Below are 21,672 nucleotides of genomic sequence, written 5' to 3'. Positions count from 1 at the left end.
CCATGGTCCCAGAAGAATTTACAAGACACAGGGCCTGCTCATGGAAGCTTTCGTCTGTCTGCTCTTATATCACTAAGAAGGTTAATTCTAAGTGCTCTTGGTTCGGCGCTGAATATTTTGCACAGCTCTTGTCTGACACACGCATTCTGTTGCTGATCTGGGATCTTAAACAGTCTTTTTTTTATTCTTTATTTTCTTTAAGGCTTTGCAGTTCATCACTGGCAGAGTTGTGGAAGTCACTGGCTCCACAGATGGATGCTGGCCAACCCAATCAAATACAGGGAACATCCTCTGCCATCTCTCAGAGTTCTGCCTCTCCTTTGCTAGGCCGTGTATGCGTGCCCCCATCGGACTATATTTGGGATAAATATTCCAGGCTGTAACTGCAACCTGACAGTTGGAATTTCTGTTTCAATACCATGTAAACACTTTTTCAGAATAAAAGATCCAGCTAAACAAATCCTGACTCCTCTGCATGTGATTAAACAGGAATCTATGTAGGAAAGTCCACAAGAGAGGAATGCCCCAAGGTCCCTGGCCCAGCACTTACTGAGACACCTGTCAGGTCGGCTTAATCTCTAACCTTTTAAGGTGAATAACAATATAGTATGGGCTCCCAAACTTCGTCCAGTTCGGACTGCGTTGGAAGTGTTTTGAGTTCCCAAAGGCCAGGCTTCCATTGTATAAAACGGAGTGGATGGAAGCCGCTGTCGTCTTTGAGACTACTGCAATGCATCATCTTGATCTGATTGAGTGGATCAAGTAGCAGAGTGCGTGCTGGGATCTGTCGTCTCCATGGATTATGTCTCTGGGTCTGAAATGAGGGCGGCCCCTGGTTGCATTGATGAGCTTTTTCCTCTGCTGCTCCATAGGTAGGACCTGTAGAAAGCTACATCATTGTACAGTAGCATCCTGATTATTCTAATGTCAGATAATCAGGGGAAACCCAGATGTAGCTGAGGAGAGGAGCGGTCTAACCAGATGGTGTCTCCCAAGTCAAGCTGCCTGACCACAACAGAAGAGCTACTTTAGGCATAAGCAACAAAGCCTCTCACAGTCATCCCTGGGACCTTCAGCACCAAAAAGTCTGACCTCTTACTCCTTCAGCTAAAGGAGCATCTCCTTCAGCTGTCTGTGGGTAGCAGGCTTTATTCTTGTTGGAGCCAGCCACTAGAGGGAGACAGGATTGAATGGGCTCAGCCTGGGTATTACATGCAAGGGCTTCTGCACAGAAATCTGTGCTTCGTTAGTTTTTCTTCCCCTAGCTCCTCTCCCCCTCTCTTTGGCTGGCCTTTTGGGCATCTTCTCTGTCTGTCTTCCTCTTCAGCTGACTGCCCAGCAGCCTTTGGGGCACATGTCCCACTGCTGCTCCATTGTTTCACTTAACTGGGGTTTGGCTTACAGAGTTTTTACTGCCCATGGAAAAGCTCTCTGTGGCCAAGCCTGTGTTCTATAGCTCTGCTGTCTGCTCAGCCTGTGCCGAAGCTGTTTAGTCACTTCAGAGCCATGCTGGGACCCCAGTGGTAAACACTGCAAAGATCCTTCAGTGCAGCTATATGATAAGCCCCACCAGAGAGAGATTTGTTATTTAGTGCCATACTAAGGAACGGTTACGGTCAGACACCTCAAGAATGTGCCAGAGCCAAACAAAAGGCCACACAGCTGCCAAGCTGTGACAAGGGATGCAAGTGAGATCTCGAAACGTTCTGGATGCAAGGTTAAGTGTCTCGATCAGACACGTCCCTCTTTCTCTTGTGGCTGGAGATCGAGGCTTTAAAAATGTCCTTCAAATGAAGCTGAAGCCAAACACAAGGTTGAGGCAGGTGAGCCTGGTGCTCGGTTGAGTGGTAAAGCTAAAGTGCATTGAATTGGTCCCTTTCTTTAACATCTTTATGTCCACAGTAGCCTTGAAATCACTGGAAATGTCCACTAGAGGGACACAGAGAAATTCCTTTCGCTCAATACCAGGTTTGAAACTTCCTTATGTGGCTTTGTTGCTGCTCCAGTTGGCCTGTCCTAGAAAGTAACAGCTTTCAAAATCTCTCCCAATGCAGCTCAGATATTTAAAACTCTTCTAAAATGTGGCCATCTGGGGGGTGGATTTGGTTGACTCCCACTCTCCTTCTAGGCAGTTGGTTTATGTTCCAGCCAGTGCTGATTTGGACTAGGAATGGAAAGTGCAATCCCTTACTTACTCCAGTGTCTCTCTATAAAACGCTAGGAATGGAAACTGATTGTGCCCAGATACCATTTTGGTACTTGCATAACAAAACGATGGCAAATTTTCCCATGGTAGCTTTGGTGGGATATGGCTAGCATGGAAGACGCTATACAAAATAAAGTTGCATGGTATTAGATTGTGTGTCGATATGACGGACTACAAAATTAAAGGCAAATTACCTAAACTTTTATAAAAACATGAAGTATAGGATTCCTGTAAAAAGCTAGGTAGGAATCTAGGCTACAATTCAGCAAGTGCTCAAATATGTGCATTACATTACATGTGGTAATAATCCCATTGACTTCAGTGGGGACTATTCAGATGCTTTAAATTTGGCACTTGCTTATGTACCGTGCTGGCTCAGGGCCCTGGGGAAGAAGGTTGAAAGAAGGCATATTTAAAAAAAGATTTTTCAGAGCTCTAATGTCCAAGGAAAAACCCACGTTGCCAACTGTGACTTCAAAATAACTGAAGAACTCACCCTCCATAGAATCTATGCCAGGTTTCACATGAGACCCAATGCCTGTTAGAACAGAACCTTGGGGAATTTTGGGGAGTTCTGCAGGGACTCCCAGCCAGTGCTGATGTGTTCAGTAGCACTGAGAGGTTTTTCCTTGATGGCGATGCTCTCATGAGAAGTCCTTAGTCTAATTTGAATAGTCTCTCCCCAGCCAGAAGTTTGTGTCATGCAGAAGTAATTGTACCAGCTGGTCAGTTCTAGTGGAGATTGCAGTCAGGAAGGGAATGGCCATCTTTAAGGGGACCAGGCTTGGGGAGTCTGACAAAAAAAGGCCTGCTTGTAATAAGTCTGGTCAATCTGCTATTCCTTCCTTCCTCATTACCTTGGTGCTCTGCCTTCCTTCTATCCATGAGCAAACATCATGTGTCTAGTTCTAGTGAAACCTTCCCAGCTTGTGTCTTAAAAGGGCTGTTGATTTCCTTAACGGACCTCCCGTGCACCTGGTTCGAAAGGCTCAGCATGCTGGTGATTCTCCTCAACTGTGTGACACTGGGCATGTTCCACCCCTGTGAAGACATGGCCTGTGATTCTCCACGCTGCAGGATTCTCCAGGTATGGGCATATATTCACCTTACTGATCTTACCCCACTGGAGGGGTGCAGCAGGTGGCTCACAAAGCCCCCCTGATTGTTAGCTCTCACAAGTATCCACGGGACTCCAAAAGGTGACTCCCTGTTTTCGCCTCCAAAACCAGACACAGAGAAAACTAGCATGATCACAACTACGTCAGTATTTGCTCCCACCCGCATGCCTTGGGGAGGTTGAGTTCTTCCCTTCACTGGGGTTTTCAGCCACCAGGGCCCAGCCATTGATTTAACTGCACCAAGGCACACTCAGTGGTGACAGGCAGAGCCCCTATAAGCCAGCGCAATGTAGCCCAGCTTGAAACTAGTTGGGTTTTGTTTTTGAACAGTCAGGTTTGCCATGCAGACGGAGTCTTAAATCTCTCTGATCCTCTCCCACAAAAGTTGGTTCCTTCCTAGTCGAGTAGGGTGGAGGCACGTTGCAGGGGAAAACGCACTGCTGCTCTGTGATCTGTGTCTGCTTGGTGATATGAATTCTCAGTGCTGTTAATCAGGGCCTGATCCAACCCCATTCAGATCAGTGAAGAGGCTCATTGACTCCAATGGCCTCTGGATCAGGCCTTTCATATCTTTCACCAGCACTAACATTAGCATGATTTTTAAAGTACCAATTGCGGGAAGTTGCTGGAGAAAATGTATTGAACTATGTCTGGGTTATAATCCTCTAGAGCTAAAATAGCATCCCTCCCTGGGTCTACAGTGCACTGGTTCTTCCGTCACCGGTCAGGGGATTGACCTCTGACATAACAATGTAATCGTGTGCTGTGTTCTCTCACCATCGGATACACTCCCTTCACTTGCCACTCTGCGGGGGGCAGGTGTTTTTCTTCTGACCTCCTGCTGTTGCTTTGTTTTCTAGAGCTTTGATGACTTCATCTTTGCCTTCTTTGCTGTGGAGATGATAGTCAAGATGATTGCACTAGGGATTTTCGGGAAGAAGTGCTACCTGGGAGATACTTGGAATCGCCTGGATTTTTTCATTGTCATAGCTGGGTAAGTCAGGAGAATGCCAGGGCGTGGGAGGTTTGTGGTTCTAGGTGTAGCCCTCGGTGGTGGTTGGCAGCACTGTTTTATTAGCATAGCTCTGAGGAAAAGGAAAGTGCTGGTCCCCACTGGATAGCGAGAGGACCCTGCTAACTCTAACCATGTTTCCGCATGACTGTAGTTATCAACTTCTCTTCCCAGCGGGGCAAGCACCCTAGCCTGGCGGTAGAAGAGGAGACTGCTGGGAAATTTATTTTCTGCAGTGGATCGTACAAGATGCTACATTTTCTGCCTGTATTTCCAAGTGCCTGCTATCCCCCTATGCTGCATCCGCCTGCTCGGGAAGGATAGCAGCCTTCCCTGGCAGCACTGAGTTTACAGACAACAGCAACAAAAAGAGTGAGTGGGGGGAATGTTACAAAAACGGTTTTCCTTTGTTCTCCGCCAGCCCGTGTGCTTTCCATACTGTAAGATCTCTCGCTCGGCAGCTCCAGGCAGTCTCAGCTGGCACTCGTCTGAACTATTTTTCTGGCTCCAGAAACATTGGTAGTTTGTGTCATGCAGATTGCCCAAATGGATGAGGTTTCAGCAGCTCGTTTCAAGCGAGGAGCTGGTTCCAAGTGAAATATTTCAGTGAAGTGTGCGTGATTGCCTGTTGTTGTTGTTGTTGAGGGAAAGCGACCAAGTTTTGCCTTTCATGAGTGTTTGCCTTTCACAGGCACCTGGTTTAAATTAAAAGCTCTTCTAGCACCCGAGAATCTCCTGGCTGTGGCTGGAAATCCACAAGAAAAATTCCTGGCTCACAGCCAAAGAGTTGAGTTGCCTTGACACATTAAGGGCTCAGAGGCCCTTGCTTCACCTCCCTACTCATGCGGAGAGCCCAAGGACCTCTGGGAATCAGGCTATTTTTTTCCTTGTGTATATCACTGGAATTTCCTGGAATGGATTGGTGGATCCTAGAAATAAACCACAACTGCGTCATTTCCCAGGTTGGGCAGTCAGCAGCAAGCTTGTGGGCTACTGGGAGGTGGTTGCATGTTTGTTCAGTTGGCTTACAGCGTATGGTGCATCTCTGCATGCTTAGCCTGCTGGCAGCACAAGCCTGCACATGTGAGGGCAGGATGCTGGCAACAGCAAGGGGACGCTCCGTGGAAATGAGAAGGTGGCAAACCCAAAGGTGACAAAAGGAGATTTTTTTTGTGTGTAATTAGACTGTGGAACTCACTGCCACATGATGCAGTGGAAACTAAAAACTTTGAGGGATTTCAGCAGGGATTGGATACAGTTATGAGAACAAAGACTATCCAGTGTGATAATACTTAATGCAAGCAAGCATTTTAGAAGAGACATTAACCCTCATGCATCAGGGTTTTAGCTAGTCTCTATCTACTAGAGGTCAGGTCATTTCTTGCACTTTCCTCTGAAGCACCCAATGCTGGCCACTGTCGCTGGCCACAGAGACAGGATTCTAGACCAGACTGACCATGGTGCTGATCCACTCTGGCAATTTCTATGTTTATAAAAAAAAAAAAAGCAAAGGTGTGGCTGGATTCTAACTCATTCCCCCACTTTAGTTGAGTTTACAGTCTAGGTAGGCCCTTATGAGTATGGATTCTCAGCACAAAGCTGCCCTAAAACCATGTTAGCCACCAACGAAGGAGCTGGAGCCCTGCCCTGTTATAAAGGGGAGGGGGCTGCTGGCAGAAAGTTCCCTGTAAGGTTTGCTTCCCCCCGGAACATTCTTCCCCCCGACCCAGCATCTGAAATGCCCAAATTTGTTGCCCATCCCAGCAGACAGCCAGGCCTCTCTCTGAGCAGCATTTGGCAGAGGCCCAAGGCAGCTGCAAGAGGGGTTTCTGGCTGGTGGGAAGGCACAGGAAGAGTTGTAGTCACCTGGCTAATGGTGGAATGAGTGTGCTAGGTGGGAGGTATCCCAGGCAGCTTTATACTTTGTAACCCTCATGTTACTGTGTTTTCAACTGTATATTGGGGTGCCCGGAGTTTTGGAAGTGGCCTGCTTTCGGGGAGGAGGGGAGTGTCTTGTAGACTGGAATTGAAAGAAATAGATGGCTGGCTGTATGTTTGTCACAGAAGAGATGGTGGAAGGAGTTCAGCTGTAGAACTACAGTATGTACCCATGCCACCCTGGAGTGTCCAACTGCGTCGTCGTAACCACGAGAGCAAAGCTCATGGGCTAGGGGAGGCCCTGGGGACCCTGAGGAAGGAGTACGGTGTGGAGCGTAGTCTTACTCACGGGTTTCCTGGACCGGTTTGTTTTGATTCATTTCAAGGCTTCCCCAGAAAAAACATGGTCTTTGTCATAGAATCATAGAATAACAGAGTTGGAAGGGACCTCTGGAGGCCATCTAGTCCAACCCCTGCCCAGGGCAGGACCAATCCCAACTAAATCATCCCAGCCAGGGCTTTGTCAAGCCTGACCTTAAAAACTTCTGAGGAAGGGGATTCCACCACCTCCCTAGGTAACACATTCCAGTGTTTCACCACCCTCCTAGTGAAAAAGTTTTTCCTAATATCCAACCTAAACCTCCCCCACTGCAACTTGAGACCATTACTCCTTGTCCTGTCATCTGCTATCACTGAGAATAGTCTAGATCCATCCTCTTTGGATCCACCTTTCAGGTAGTTAAAAGCAGCTATCAAATCCCCCCTCATTCTTCTCTTCTGTAGACTAAACAATCCCAGTTTCCTCAGCCTCTCCTCATAACTCAGGTGTTCCAGTCCCCTAGTCATTTTTGTTGCCCTTCGCTGGGCTCTCTCCAATTTTTCCTCATCCTTCTTGTAGTGTGGGGCCCAAAACTGGACACAGTACTCCAGATGAGGCCTCACCAATGTCGAATAGAGGGGAACGATCACATCCCTTGATCTGTTAGCAATGCCCCTACTTATACACCCCAAAATGCCATTGGCCTTCTTGGCAACAAGGGCACACTGTCGACTCATATTCAGCTTCTCGTCCACTGTCACCCCTAGGTCCTTCTCTGCAGAACTCCACTAGATACCGGCTGCCAACTAGACATGGAGCCATTGATCACTACCCATTGAGCCCGACAATCTAGCCAACTTTCTACCCACCTTGTAGTGCATCCATCCAGCCCATACTTCTTTAACTTGCTGGCAAGAATACTGTGGGAGACAGTGTCAAAAGCTTTGCTAAAGTCAAGGAACAACACGTCCACTGCTTTCCCTTCATCCACAGAACCAGTTATCTCATCATAGAAGGCAATTAGATTAGTTAGGCATGACTTTCCCTTGGTGAATTCATGCTGACTGTTCCTGATCACTTTCCTCTCGTCTAAGTGCTTCAGAATTGATTCCTTGAGGACATGCTCCATGATTTTTCTGGGGACTGAGGTGAGGCTGACTGGCCTGTAGTTCCCAGGATCATCATCCTTCCCTTTTTTAAAGATGGGCACTACATTAGCCTTTTTCCAGTCTTCTGGGACTTCCCCCGATCACCATGAGTTTTCAAAGATAATGGCCAATGGCTCTGCAATCACATCCGCCAATTCCTTTAGCACTCTCAGATGCAGTGCATCCGGCCCCATGGACTTGTGTACGTCCAGTTTTTCTAAATAGTCCCGAACCACTTCTTCTTCACAGAGGGCTGACCACCTCCTCCCCATGCTGTGCTGCCCAGTGCAGTAGTCTGGGAGCTGACCTTGTTCGTGAGGACAGAGGCAAAAAAAGCATTGAGTACATTAGCTTTTTCCACATCCTCTGTCACTAGGTTGCCTCCCTCATTTAGTAAGGGGCCCACACTTTCCTTGGCTTTCTTCTTATTGCCAACATACCTGAAGAAACCCTTCTTGTTACTTTTAACATCCCTCGCTAGCTGCAACTCCAGGTGTGATTTAGCCTTCCTGATTCCATTCCTACATGCCCGAGCAATATTTATATACTTATCCCTGGTCATTTGTCCAATCTTCCACTTCTTGTAAGCCTCTTTTTTGTGTTTAAGATCAGCAAGGATTTCACTGTTAAGCCAAGCTGGTCGCCTGCCATATTTACTGTTCTTTCTACACATCGGGATGGTTTGTCCCTGTAACCTCAATAAGGATTCTTTAAAATACAGCCAGCTCTCCTGGACTCCTTTCCCCCTCATGTTATTCTCCAAGGGGATCCTGCCCATCAGTTCCCTGAGGGAGTCAAAGTCTGCTTTTCTGAAGTCCAGGGTCCGTATTCTGCTGCTTTCCTTTCTTCCTTGTGTCAGGATCCTGAACTCAACCATCTCATGGTCACTGCCTCCCAGGTTCCCATCCACTTTTGCTTCCCCTACTAATTCTTCCCGGTTTGTGAGCAGCAGGTCAAGAAGAGCTCCGCCCCTCATTGGTTCCTCCAGCACTTGCACCAAGAAATTGTCCCCTACATTTTCCAAAAACTTCCTGGATTGTCTGTGCACCACTGTATTGCTCTCCCAGCAGATATCAGGATGATTGAAGTCGCCCATGAGAACCAGGGTGTGTGATCTAGTAGCTTCTGTGACTTGCTGGAAGAAAGCCTCGTCCACCTCATCCCCCTGGTCCGGTGGTCTATAGCAGACTCCCACCACGACATCACCCTTGTTGCTCAGGCTTCTAAACTTAATCCAGAGACTCTCAGGTTTTTCTGCAGTTTCATACTTGAGCTCTGAGCAGTCATACTGCTCTCTTACATACAGTGCAACTCCCCCACCTTTTCTGGCCTCCCTGTCCTTCCTGAACAGTTTATACCCATCCATGACAGTATTCCAGTCATGCGAGTTATCCCACCAAGTCTCCGTTATTCCAATCACATCATAATTCCCTGACTTTGCCAGCACCTCCAGTTCTCCCTGCTTGTTTCCCAGGCTTTGTGCATTTGTATATAGGCACTTGAGATAACCCACTGATCGCCCCTTGTTCTCAGTATGAAGCAGGAACCCTCCCCTCTCACACGCTCCTGCTCATGCTTCCTCCGGTATCCCGCTTCCCCACTTACCTCAGGGCTTTGGTCTCCTTCCCCTGGTGAACCTAGTTTAAAGCCCTCCTCACTAGGTTAGCCGGCCTGCTCGCGAAGATGCTCTTCCCTCTCTTCGTTAAGTGGAGCCCGTCTCTGCCTAGCACTCCTCCTTCTTGGAACACCATCCCATGGTCGAAGAATCCAAAGCCTTCTCTCCGACACCACCTGCGTAGCCATTCATTGACTTCCACGATTCGACGATCCCTACCCCGGCCTTTTCCTTCCATGGGGAGGATGGACGAGAACACCACTTGCGCCTCATACTCCTTTATCCTCCTTCCCAGAGCCACGTAGTCTGCAGTGATCCGCTCAAGGTTATTCTTGGCAGTATCATTGGTGCCCACGTGGAAAAGCAGGAAGGGGTAGCGGTCCGAGGGCTTGATGAGTCTCGGCAGACTCTCCGTCACATCGCGAATCTTAGCCCCTGGCAAGCAGCAGACTTCTCTGTTTTCCTGGTCAGGGAGGCAGACAGATGACTCAGTCCCCCTGAGGAGAGAGTCCCCGACCACCACCACCCGCCTCCTTCTCTTGGGAGTGGTGGTCATGGAACCCCCAACCTTAGGACAGTGCATCTCATGCCTTTCAACTGGTGGAGTCTCCTTCTGCTCCCTTCCCCCAGACGTATCATCTGGGCCACTTCCCGCAATGGTACCTGTGGAGAGAACATGAAAACGGTTACTTACCTGTATCCGCGTTGCTGGTACATGGATGTTCCCCCTTCTTCTTCTGGAGGTCACATGTTGCTAGATTTCTTCACCGTTGTCCTGTCCGCGCTGCACAGCCTGCTCTGAATCTTCAGAACCTTGTGCCTGGAGAAGCATATCCTGACGTCTGTCCAGGAAATCTTCAGTTTTTCTTATGCAATGCAGGGTTGATACCTGTTGGTCCAGACCTTGAACCTTCTCTTCCAATATGGAGACCAGCTTGCACTTTGTACACACACAGTCACTTCTGTCCTCTGGAAGAAAGACAAACATGGCACATCCAGTGCAGGTCACAACAGTTGAACACTCCCCATCCATATTACCTTCCTACTATGAGCTTCCTCAGGAGATGCAGTAATTACTCAGAGAAGTCGTTAGGGTGTAAGCCTCAGTGGGCTCACTCCAGGCGAACTCCCAGGCAAACTCCTGCTGTTTGCTGATCTGCTGTCCCCCGCCGCTCAGCTGGTTCGCGGAGCACCGGCTTTTTTAAACAGCCAGGCTCACCTGAAACAAAACACTCCCAACTCCCGCCCTTTTCAGCCAACCAATCAAGCACTAGCTCAAACTTTCAAGCTGCCCTCACTACAAATGAAATCATGAGTCAGATTGTGCCCTCGTTTACACCTCCCTAAGGGTCCTATGGGTGTAAAGGGGGGCACAATCTGGCGCTTTATAGAAAAGCCCCACTTCTCCCCTCCTGCCTGTTTCCTTTTTTGAAAGATACTGTTACTTAGGAAAATCATAGGAGGAAAGTGTGGTGGGTGTTTGCCAACAAACTGTGCACACCTCTAGTCTGCGCTAAAGCATTCTTCTTCTTCGTGTTACCATGTCCTGTTTTTAGCATAAGTCCTACAAGACTAGGGCTTGAAGTCAATGGCCATTAACTTGAATGGACTTTGGCTCAGGCCTGTTGGTGACTTTTGTTGTGGTTTTTTCTTTTTACTGGGGTTGTTTGTTTGGGGTGTTGTAGTTGAGGGAACAGGGGGTTAGGGATAGTATGGCGTAATTGCAAATAAAACTGGAGATGCAGAATTTTGAAGACACTCCCCACCAGACAATACTTGTAATGGTTAAATTCTGAGAATACACCATCTGACAGTGTCTCCTTTAAGGGTCTAGCTGAATTGAACCAACAGAGCAGGGAATTCAGGAAGACAAGGCAGCCATCATGTACCACTCTGAGATCCTGCTAATATCTCCTAATAGCAGAAGGTTCTGTGACCGCCCAGGCTGGAATAGCCAGGTGGAACTGATGTGTCAAGGATGAAATGGCAGCCATTTAACTCTCTTCTTCCTAGTCTTAATTTGACCTCAGCCTTTATATTTTGAATAACATTCTGTTTTCCTACTTTTAGTGATAGAAGAATACTCTTTAAAAGGGAAATAGAGTGGCCAACCAAACCTTGCCTGGGAACCCAATGTTATGAGCACAGGTCTGTTAAGGCTCTGCCATTGCCCCAGGGTGGAACAGTAAAAATGTTTTGGGCACAGTGCAGTTGAGTGGAGAATGCACAGGACTAGGAGTCAGGAGTCCTGGGTTCCATTCCCAGCTTGGCTACGACCCTGCTGGGTGACTATGGCTATGCAGAAGCACTACCCATTCCTCTGTCTCTTTGGACTGTAAGCTCTTTGGGGCTCGGGACTGCCTCTTAGGCATTTGTAAAGGGTCACATTGTGTTAGGTACTTATCTCAGTGCAGACCTTCAGGCACGAATATAATCCTACTAATCATGAGGTAGCGGTTCCAATTTTTTAAGCTGAGTACACAAATCACCGGCCCAACTTTTGTGTTTGGGCCCTCAGATTGCATTGGGATACCCAAATACCCCTTTCCCTTGAGTGCAACCATAAGAAAACCCTATTTCTTTCTCCTTCTCCTAGGCACACAAATAGGTGCCTTATACATTCCCGCTTTGTACAGTTCCCAGAACGTTATCACTCACTCACGCGCGCACACTCTCTCTCTCTCACACACACACACACACACACACACACACACACACACACACACATCTGTTCCAGAGGATCTGCAGGCTCACAGTTTGACCAGCTGCCAGGCCTCCTGCCAGGTCAACTTTGCCTCTTGCTGAATGATTTCTCTTTTTCTGTATGTTCATGAACTGTTCCCATCTGGGCCCTGTCAAAAGCAATTGGGCTGACAAAGGATCAAACTAACTTTAAATACAAAGCAGAATATCTGCTTCCCAAGGAGGTTGGGCTTCTCCTCTGTTTATTACTCATGGTCATTCCCCTCCACTTCTTTAGCACTCGTTCTTTTCTACGTACGGGAGCTTGTCCTACCACTCCTAAAAGTGTTTTCCTCTCCTCAATACAGTATCACTCCCTAAAACCCTCCCTCACCTGTACCTTATAGAACACCTTGGGGTGTGGACAATTGAGTAGAGGGGAATGGTATTAGCACGTGGCAGATGACAAGGCAGGGGCTAGTTCATCATTTTCTTTGGTATGTAATTGGGCCCAGAATTGGGTGAGGACTATATTTAAATAAAATGCCTAAATTCAAAATGACTCCCCTGAGTGAATAGCTCAACTATATAGGGTCCGATTCCTGAACGCAGCCAGGGATGGCTCTTTCCCACGTGGGACAAATTAGGGAAATGAACACCCAGGCTGTAGCATTAACTGCAGAATATGGAAGCAATGAAAGACCTTCGCTTTAAGCTTGGTTATCTTGCAGCTTTTGGCTTCCCTTGTGGCTGCTGACAGAGTAGCTGCTTTTGATGAACTCTGAACCTGAACCTCTGCCAAACACTGCCATGCATGGCATGTGGAGGACTTCAGGATAGTGATGTCCTTAAAGCACATCATGTGGTGCTCACAACCAGGAAGTCTTTATAAGAGCTGGCATTGGACCTGACGTGCAAAATTCCAGTCTAGGCCTGGGACGCTGGTGCTCAGTGGGCGTTGGACTCTAACTCCCTTAGACCCCTTTCAAACCCAGCCATGGTTCCCTAGCTGGCTTCTGTAGCACGTTCATTAACCTCTAATGTGCCCTATCCACTAAAGTGGGCAAAGGCCCACACTCTCCTGGTACAAATGGTGGACTTTGTTTCCTCCAGCATTTTGGTTGGCACGGGGCTGGGAGACACATGGAACCCATAAAATCCCTGTGAAGCGCAATGCAGCTGATGAAGATTCGGTTTGTGCAAAGCATTCTTTCTGGGTTTGCTGATCTTCCTTCAGGAGCCAAGAAAAGGCAGGTAAAAGGCAGTGGCGATGGATGAAAAGTGTATGTGGTCGTTTCCCTAAGAAGGAGCAAGTTGTGAGAGAAATAGCTGAGGGTGAGAACTGGAGATGAGAAGAGCTGAGCTCAGGTGCAGGGTTTTGTGCTGCTATGATGATCCAAACCAAATTCTATAAATAATGTGATAAAGAATCTGACTGTGGATTTTGGTTGAAAGACTTTGACCCCCTCCCACCTGTTTGCTGATGACCATGTGTGAGTAATCCTAGGCAAGTAACAACTTCCATCCCCTTCCATCCCAAATAGCTTCTGCACCAAGACTCATGTTCTTAGTGAGCTACAGGCAATCTAGCTATTTTTAGTCCAGTTTTCTCATCCTGTCCCTCCCCATGCGCACACACACCTTATTGTTCTTGTGCACGATTTTTTGGTATTCATGGTTTTAAGTGAACTCTCTTTTCTCAAATCAGAATGTTTGTTGAAATCCTCTCTGCCTCGCCACCAGCCCCCTCCTCTCAGTCCACTGTTTTCTGAATCCCTTGGGGGGAAGCAGATCTAGTTTAACCTGGGGCTTTATGATCTGAAAGAAAAACTGGAGCTAACACCCTGAGGAGACCTAGCAGGCTCGTTCCTGACATGTCAGCTGCAACCGTTCTCAAACGTAGCCATGTGCCGGCCGGGTATCTCCTCGTTGCCTTCAATCAAAACCCTACCCTCGCACCCTTTCCCAAAGTGCCTGGCAAGAGCGAATGTCGTGATGGGGACTGGTGCTGGATGGTAGCTTTGGAAGCTTTATTACAATGCTGGGAGCAACAGGGCAGGCTTCTGTAACCCACAGGTGAGCTGTAGTACAAGTTCCACTCTGTGCCAATGCACAGAGGATATGACCTGTTGTAGCTCCCAGTTACAGAGCCCCTGGGCTCTTCAGTTCAAACTGCAGCAGCTTGGGCTTTTAGCTCTGGAGGTCCCTGATTCAGTTGCCGAGATGGCAGCTGTCACACTTCCACCATCCTGCCCTCCAATGATGCTCAGTCCTCATCCACAGGTACCTACGTCAATGGTGGGAGGGCAATTCAGTCTCCAGGCTCTGCCTCTCTGCTGAGATGGCCAGCGGAGAGGGGGAAAGGATGCCAAAACAGTAACTGTTTGGGGCTTTCCCCTTGCCCTTCCCCCCCCTTTTTCAGGGCACAAAGAGGGGGAAGGGAGGGGGAGAAAACAAAGAGGGAGAGAAAATGGGGGAAAACAAGAACCAAAGACATTTCATGTTTTGGGCGCTCTTGTCAAAATTGCAGAAAAATGACAGGTTTTGGTGAACATTTTCATTTTAAGAGGGGGGGAAGGGAGGGCCATTTATTTAAGAAATAGCTTTGAGTGACAGTCTGACCAGATCCATTCATTACCAACTCCAGCAGCCCACCCAGCCCACACACAGCGGGTTCTCTGGATCCAATTCTTCCTGACATAAGCCAGCCCAAGTTCACTGATTTACAGCAGAGTGTTGCCTGACTGTGACAGTTATGTCTGGACCAGTGTCTCTCACTTAAATGTCTACAACTTCACCACCACCATCTGCCATGTTAAGTGAGACATACAGTCACATCCATGGTGTTAGCACACTTATTTTCACTGCTTCCAGGCTGTTCAGAAGACTCAGCTCTCTCTCAAAATGTATAGCTTTTAGACTGAGGTAGCTGGCACTGCTCAAGGGAACCCCTTCAACCTTAAAGAGTCCAGTACAAAGCACTAGCGCAATGGAAGTTTGCACGCCAACCAGCTGACTATCAGGTGTGCCACATTCTGCAGCGATCAGACATCCCTTACTCTTATGGGCGTGTTCCTGACATGCTTAAAATCAGATTCAGAAGATCTCAGAACAATGTCATTTTCTGCTCTGTCATCTTCTGCATTCTCTCCAAATACCCAGCCTGCCCACTGCATAGATAGCATCATGGCGGGGGAATGGAAGCAGAGCAGTAAATCTTACTGCCTGCTTTTTGCTCTTATCTCACCAGCAATGCATTTGTGCACTGCAAGAAATGTTGTGCCCAGTGTGGTTTGGGGCAGGAGGTGGAAGGTTTTGCTGGGGGAAACCAGCATATTGTACCCGAGGACATGTGCTGCATTTGTTGGCCAGCATCCATAGCTCAGAAAAGCCTCTACCTTGGGATAGGGCAGGCTCGGTTACAGGCTTCACACTCATCTGTGTGTTTCTTGTGCAGTCAAACATCTCTTGGAAACAAAGTCAAACTAGATGATTGGAAGAAGTCCAGGAAAGTTGCCCAAATGAGGCAGCTTTTACTGTTAGCTTCACAGGTTTTGCTTGATTCCAGTGTTGCCATTCCAAAGAAGTCTGTCTTGTGCTGTTTACTCTGGAATTTGCTGCCACCTCCTAGGCATTCAGAATATCACTGAACCAAGCTGTCAGCCAGGGTACCTATGAAAGACCTAGCGTGTGGCTGGTCTCAGTGCTGCTTGCTGGTTTCGCACCCATTGTCTCTGGGCTCCCTATGACATTGGTCACTTCTGTGGCATATCCTTAAGTACTTGTCAGCTGTATTAAACTGTCCGGAGCAATCCCATGAGCTCACGAAGAATAAATGATTTATTTGTGACAATGTAATGCAATTAGCGCTAATTGTAGAGTGTAATGTCTGCAACACATCTTTGTAATTACAGGAAAGCTCACTGGCAATGAGATCTGATAATGGGGCTCTGCTCAGCCTTTTGAAACACGGCTTCAGCTCTAGGTTACAGGGAGAAAAAGAGAAGTTTTGATGAATCACATAATTATGTTCCATTATTCGAAAAGGGAGGATTCTGGGAGATGGCCGCTCAAAGAGCGCTCGAAGGTTAACGGTAGTTGCAGGGCACACCTTGTTTGCCGTCTAAAGATAATTTGCTGTGACTTCTACCTCTAAGAGTGTATGATCCTCATGCATCGAGGTTGAATATTTACACCCAAAACCACGCGGAATGGTTTACAGTTCAGTGATGTCTGAAAAGAGCTGGTGAATCATGGCTGCAGGAGGAAGATGCAATTTGACTTGCTGGCTCTTTGTCGACTTTGGCTGACTTTGTGTCTTCTAAGCAGCAGCTTTCCTCCTACCCTCCTTTCTCCTTGGCCATTCCATAGTCTACCCACCTCGCTCCATGGTTCTTCTTGGATTCAGGGTCTCTTGCAGAGGAGATGGAGCTGTTCTCCAGACCGATCCCCGATTACAAATTAAACATGAGTGTCACAAACTGATAAGTCCCAGTGTGATTCTGAGGGCTGGTTCCTCAGCTGGGGTCAGTCACCATAGCGCCATTGACATCAATGTTGTGCAGCAGCTGGGCTGGACGGGAGAGGGATGCTCAAGGAGGGAACGTGGCCATTGGAAGCTCCCTCCCCTTACTCCCAATGAAATTTCAGCAGTAGTTTGTGCCCTTCCAGCTGTTTCTCCCGCTTGCTTTCCATTATGAACCTCACTGACAGCTGGGCTGCTGCTGGGGTTCCTCCCTTTCTCCCCGTAATATGTTGAGTGAATTTTGTGCTGAAGTCAAGTGCTGGATTAACAATTCTGCAAACTGAAGCCTTCTGCAGGGCTCCAGCACTGTCATCTTTCCTGACCCACCCCACAAATGGGCCAAAAGGAGAGGGAGAGGATAGTTGAGTTTAAGGCCTGTTCAGCTCTTCGTCTCCCTGCTGCGACTTCCATCTGGGGAAGTGGCTTCTATGCTAGGAGCGCAAGTCCAGGCCGAAGTGCACCATACCCATCGTGTGCTTTCCTAGAGGCCTTCCGCCCGTAATGGCACTTTGAACCTGCATTTGAGCTAGTGTCCCAGAAGCGAAGGGCTCCTTCTCCTAGTCCCCTCCTGTTTCAAGGGACAGCCAATGGGATGATCCCAGAGGAAGGTGCTGCTCGCTCAGAATAATGATGGCAGAACCAGATCCTGCTAGAAGAGGCTGAATCAATTCCACCAGATCAGACCCAGATTTTGAACCCCTGGAGGATTCTGAAGTTTGCAGCTTGAGCCAGTCTCTAAACTGAATTCCTTTAAGGGTTAAAGAACACCAGAGATCGTAGGATCCCAAAGACGTCTCAACCCGCATGCTCTCTTTCTGTGACAGCTTTGTCACTGGTAGTCTGAAAGCCTTTGAATCAGCAGCAGTTCAGGCTAAAGTCATTCTCTACATAGAGAAACCTGCTGTTTAAAAGAAACCCCTGGGCGGTTTCCCTTGCGGCCGGGTTCAGATTCAATCCCACTTGTGAACAGAATACAAAAAGTTATAGGGTTTGTTTTTTTCCCCCTTGAAAAATCACCACTTTCTCTCAGTTCTTCGGCGTCGGCTTAAGTTGCTGCTGCTTCGACAGCAACATCCATCAGGTGCCCCAGCTCAGATTCGTGCTGCTATTGAATGTCGTGGATCTGGCAGACAGCCGAGGTCCTGAGATCTTTGCACCTCCGGTGCTATTATTTCCTATTCGGTTTAGCGTGATTAAAACAAATGTCTATTTCAGTAAATAAATAACACCCAGAGTGGAGTGTGCCTGGTGAAGCTTAAAGAGCCATGTCTGAGTGATAGTAGCACACAGCAAAGCCTTCAAGGAGCGAGAGCAAATTTCATTCTATTTTTCCAAGCGATGACACTGTCTAAATAATTTTCCCATCTTTTCCATCCCTCATTGGTTAATATTACCCTCCCATTGGTACAGTTTGTAGAGAAAGGGAGCCAAGGCACCCAGCTTTGGATGCCTTTTACTGTTTGGTAAAGGTGGGTGTATCTCCTACGAACAGTGAAATGCAGCTGTATAGCTTCATGGGCATAACTGAGAGGTCCCAGAGTCTTGTGATCAAAGCAGTGGGCTAGGACTCAGAGCCCTGGCTTCAGTTCCCAGTTCTGCCACAGGCTCCCTGTTTGACCTTGGGCAAATCATCCAGTCTCTGTGCCTGAGTTCTTGATCTGTAAAGTCCTTCCCTATTACCCCCTATCTCCGCGAGGGATTGTGAGTGGTTGCAAGGTGCTCAGGTATTATGGTGATGGGGATTATGAGTACCTAGACAGACAGAAGGCAGAGATGGGGCCTAACCAAGTCCCCCTTATCGGAGACACCAGCAGAGTTTGGGGGAGTTCCTGTCTCTGTAATGCTCTGTGAATCCAACTGAGGGGGCCTCTAGCTCAAGAGCCTCTCCCAACATTTTCTCCAGTGGTTGAATGGCATGCTGCAGGTAAACATATCATTACACATATGGCCTCACATACAGCATTTTGCTGTAAGTGTATCTCGAGGTGACAGGGGCATGCGTAATGATGGCAAAACTTGCACCCCCTGCCCCCCGAAAGGTCATGCTCTCCTAGTGGAGGACAAATGGTTTGACCAGCACTGCTACCTGGACCATACTGCAGCTGCATTCCATAAACTCAGCAGTGACAATAATTCTTCTAACAGAGGGCCCCAAAACTCGCCACTGTCGCCCCAAGCCCCCAGCTTGTTTGCTTCAACCCACAATCCCTGTCTTCAGAGACACTGCCTTGGAGTTGTCATGGTGCAGACATAGTCCTTTCATCTGCAGAACCTAGTGCCAGGGGCATCGGCAGCAGCATTCTCTGACTTTGGTAGCTACTTTTATCAATAATTTGGGCTTCTGGCCCTCCTCCGTATCCACTTCTTTTTCATCTGTCTCCTGGAGCAATAATGTGTATGCACAAGTTATTCTCCAGTCAGCACAAATCCAATTGCTCTGATGTGCCTTTATACACAATTTTAATATTTTAAAACTGTGTGTTTGACTTGTTTGGTCTCTTCCTGGTGCTATATTTGCTCTTTTGAAGTCATTTTCCTATGTTGTTTCTTGCAAGCAGCAGAGATGGAGGGGTTAGGAAGGGTAGGGCAGGAATGAAAGCTTAAGAAAGCATAAGAAGAATGATGTCGCACATTTATTTGCATGTCTGCCAATTGTATAAAGACTTGCTGCGTGGGAATAGATGACTTGGCCTAACAAATAGCAATTCTAAATGATCTGGACAAACTGGAGAAATGGTCTGAAGTAAATAGGATGAAATTCAATAAGAATAAATGCAAAGTATTCCACTTAGGAAGGAATAATCAGTTGCAAACATACAAAATGGGAAATGACCGCCTAGGAAGGAGTACAGCAGAAAGGGATCTGGGGGGTCATAGTGGATCACAAGCTAAATATGAGTCAACACTGTAATACTGTTGCAAAAAAAGCAAACATCATTCTGAGAGGTATTCGCCGGAGTGTTGTAAGCAAGACATGAAAAGTAATTCTTCAGCTCTACTCCATGCTGATTAGGTCTCAACTGGAGTATTGTGTCCAGTTCTGGGTTCCAAAGTTCAGGAAAGATATGGACAAATTGTAGGAAGTCTAGAGAAGAGCAAATGATATGGACAAATTGTAGGAAGTCTAGAGAAGAGCAAATGAGTAAAGATCTAGAAAACATGGCCTATGAGGGAAGATTGAAAAAACTGGGTTTGTTTAATTTGGAGAAGAGAGGAGCGAGAAGGGACATAACAGTTTTCAAGCACATAAAAGGTCGTTACAAGGAGGAAGGAAAATTGTTTTCGTTAACCTCTGAGGATAGGACAAGAAACAACAGGCTTAAATTGCAGCAAGTGCGCCTGGTGAAGCTTAAAGAGCCATGTCTGAGTGATGGTAGCGCACAGCAAAGCCTTCAAGGAGCGAGAGCAAATTTCATTCTATTTTTCCAAGTGATGACACTGTCTAAATAATCTTCCCATCTTTTCCATCCCTCATTGGTTAATATTACCCTCTCATTGGTACCGTTTGTAGAGAAAGGGAGCCAAGGCACCCAGCTTTGGATGCCTTTTATAGGTTGGACATTAGGAAACACTTCCTAACTGTCAGGGTGGTTAAACACTGGAATAAATTCCCTAGGGAGGTTGTCGAATCTCCATCATGGGAGATTTTAAAGAGCAGGTTAGATTGTCAGGGATGGTCTAGATAATACTTAGTCCTGCCATGAGTGCAGGGGACTGGACCAGATGACCTCTCGAGGTCCCATTCAGTCCTATGAGTCTATGAAACCCCCTTCCAGGGTTGATGTCTCCTCATTCAAATCTCTTGGAAGCATTCTGCTTACCGAAAGTTCTGCTACATGACCATGTGTGTTTTTGCATTCCCCTAACCTGAAGCAAATACTCACCAGCAACCACATACCACACAACAAAAACACTAACCCAGGAACCTATCCTTGCAACAAAGCCCATTGCCAACTGTGTCCACATATCTATTCAGGGGACACCATCATAGGGCCTAATCACATCAGCCACACTATCAGAGGCTCGTTCACCTGCACATCTACCAATGTGATATATGTCATCATGTGCCAGCAATGCCCCTCTGCCACGTACATTGGCCAAATCAGACAGGCTCTACGTAAAAGAATAAATGGACACAAATCGGACATCAAGAATTATAACATTCAAAAACCAGTCAGAGAACACTTCAGTCTCCCATGTCACTCGATTACAGACCTAAAAGTCGGAATATTACAACAAAAAAACTTCAAAAACGTACTCCAACGAGAGACTGCTGAATTGGAATTAATTTGCAAACTGGACACCATTAAATTAGGCTTGAATAAAGACTGGGAGTGGATGTGTCATTACATAAAGTAAAACTATTTCCCCCTGTTTATTTTTCCCCCCTACTGTTCCTTACACATTCTTGTCAACTGCTGGAAATGGCCCACCTTGATAATCACTACAAAAGGTTTTTTTGTTTTTGTTTTTTTTCTCTCCTGCTGGTAATAGCTCACCTTAACTGATCACTCTTGTTATAGTGTGTATGGTAACACCCATTGTTTCATGTTTTCTCTCTGTGTGTGTTTGTGTGTATATATATCTTCCTACTGTATTTTCCATTGCATGCATCCAATGAAGTGGGTTTTAGCCCACGAAAGCTCATGCTCAAATAAATTTGTTAGTCTCCAAGGTGCCACAAATACTCCTGTTCTTTTTGCATTTGTCATTACACGTGTTCTTTTACAATAAAAGGACTCGATCATATTAAATGTGACTATTTTTAAAACCTCATTCCCTTAGTAACACCATAGTTATTAAAATCTGATCTATTCCTCAGTCTAGATGAGCCTAGACCAAAATATCAAATCCAAAAATATATAAACATTGATGATGTCATGAGTGAGACCTTGTTCTGAGTTTTCCTGTTAGCCCCTCTGTCAATAATACTTTAGTGGAGCCAGGATTCCAGCCAATATGGATAATCCTGCTAAAAGCAATGGATGAAATCTTTGCTGGATTGGGATCTAATTTTGACAGCCAGCCTCTCTCTCCAGTCACCATGAATGCTGTGGTTTCCCTATGAGCGTTCCTCTGAAGTTGGATGATGAAAATAAAATGGTCAGTGTTGCCTTTTGGCTCTCCTGCTCTAGGGCCGTGGTACTGTCTCTGGGATGCAAACAATGA

General features: G+C 47.0%; 1 protein-coding gene across 2 annotated transcripts in view; it reads left to right on the top strand.

The window, feature by feature from the left end:
* Nucleotides 1-3,089: 3,089 nt before the first annotated feature.
* The window catches only part of CACNA1G (calcium voltage-gated channel subunit alpha1 G), a gene marked incomplete at its 5' end in the record, with an annotated part of 157,634 nt that continues 139,051 nt past the window's right edge, over nucleotides 3,090-21,672 (top strand). Inside the window, 2 exons of one of the 2 annotated variants that reach the window (XM_084648139.1) lie at nucleotides 3,090-3,293; nucleotides 4,185-4,318. In XM_084648139.1, the coding sequence (XP_084504265.1) occupies nucleotides 3,090-3,293; nucleotides 4,185-4,318 (338 nt within the window). The remainder of the gene's footprint in view (nucleotides 3,294-4,184; nucleotides 4,319-21,672) is intronic. The other variant, XM_084648140.1, reaches the window with a different exon arrangement.

This window comes from Lepidochelys olivacea (genome assembly GCF_965140295.1).
Source record: "Lepidochelys olivacea isolate rLepOli2 genome assembly, chromosome: 14".
Classification (NCBI taxonomy): domain Eukaryota; kingdom Metazoa; phylum Chordata; order Testudines; family Cheloniidae; genus Lepidochelys; species Lepidochelys olivacea.
Note: the sequence above shows the minus strand (reverse complement) of the source record. Positions and strands in the feature narration are given on the sequence as shown.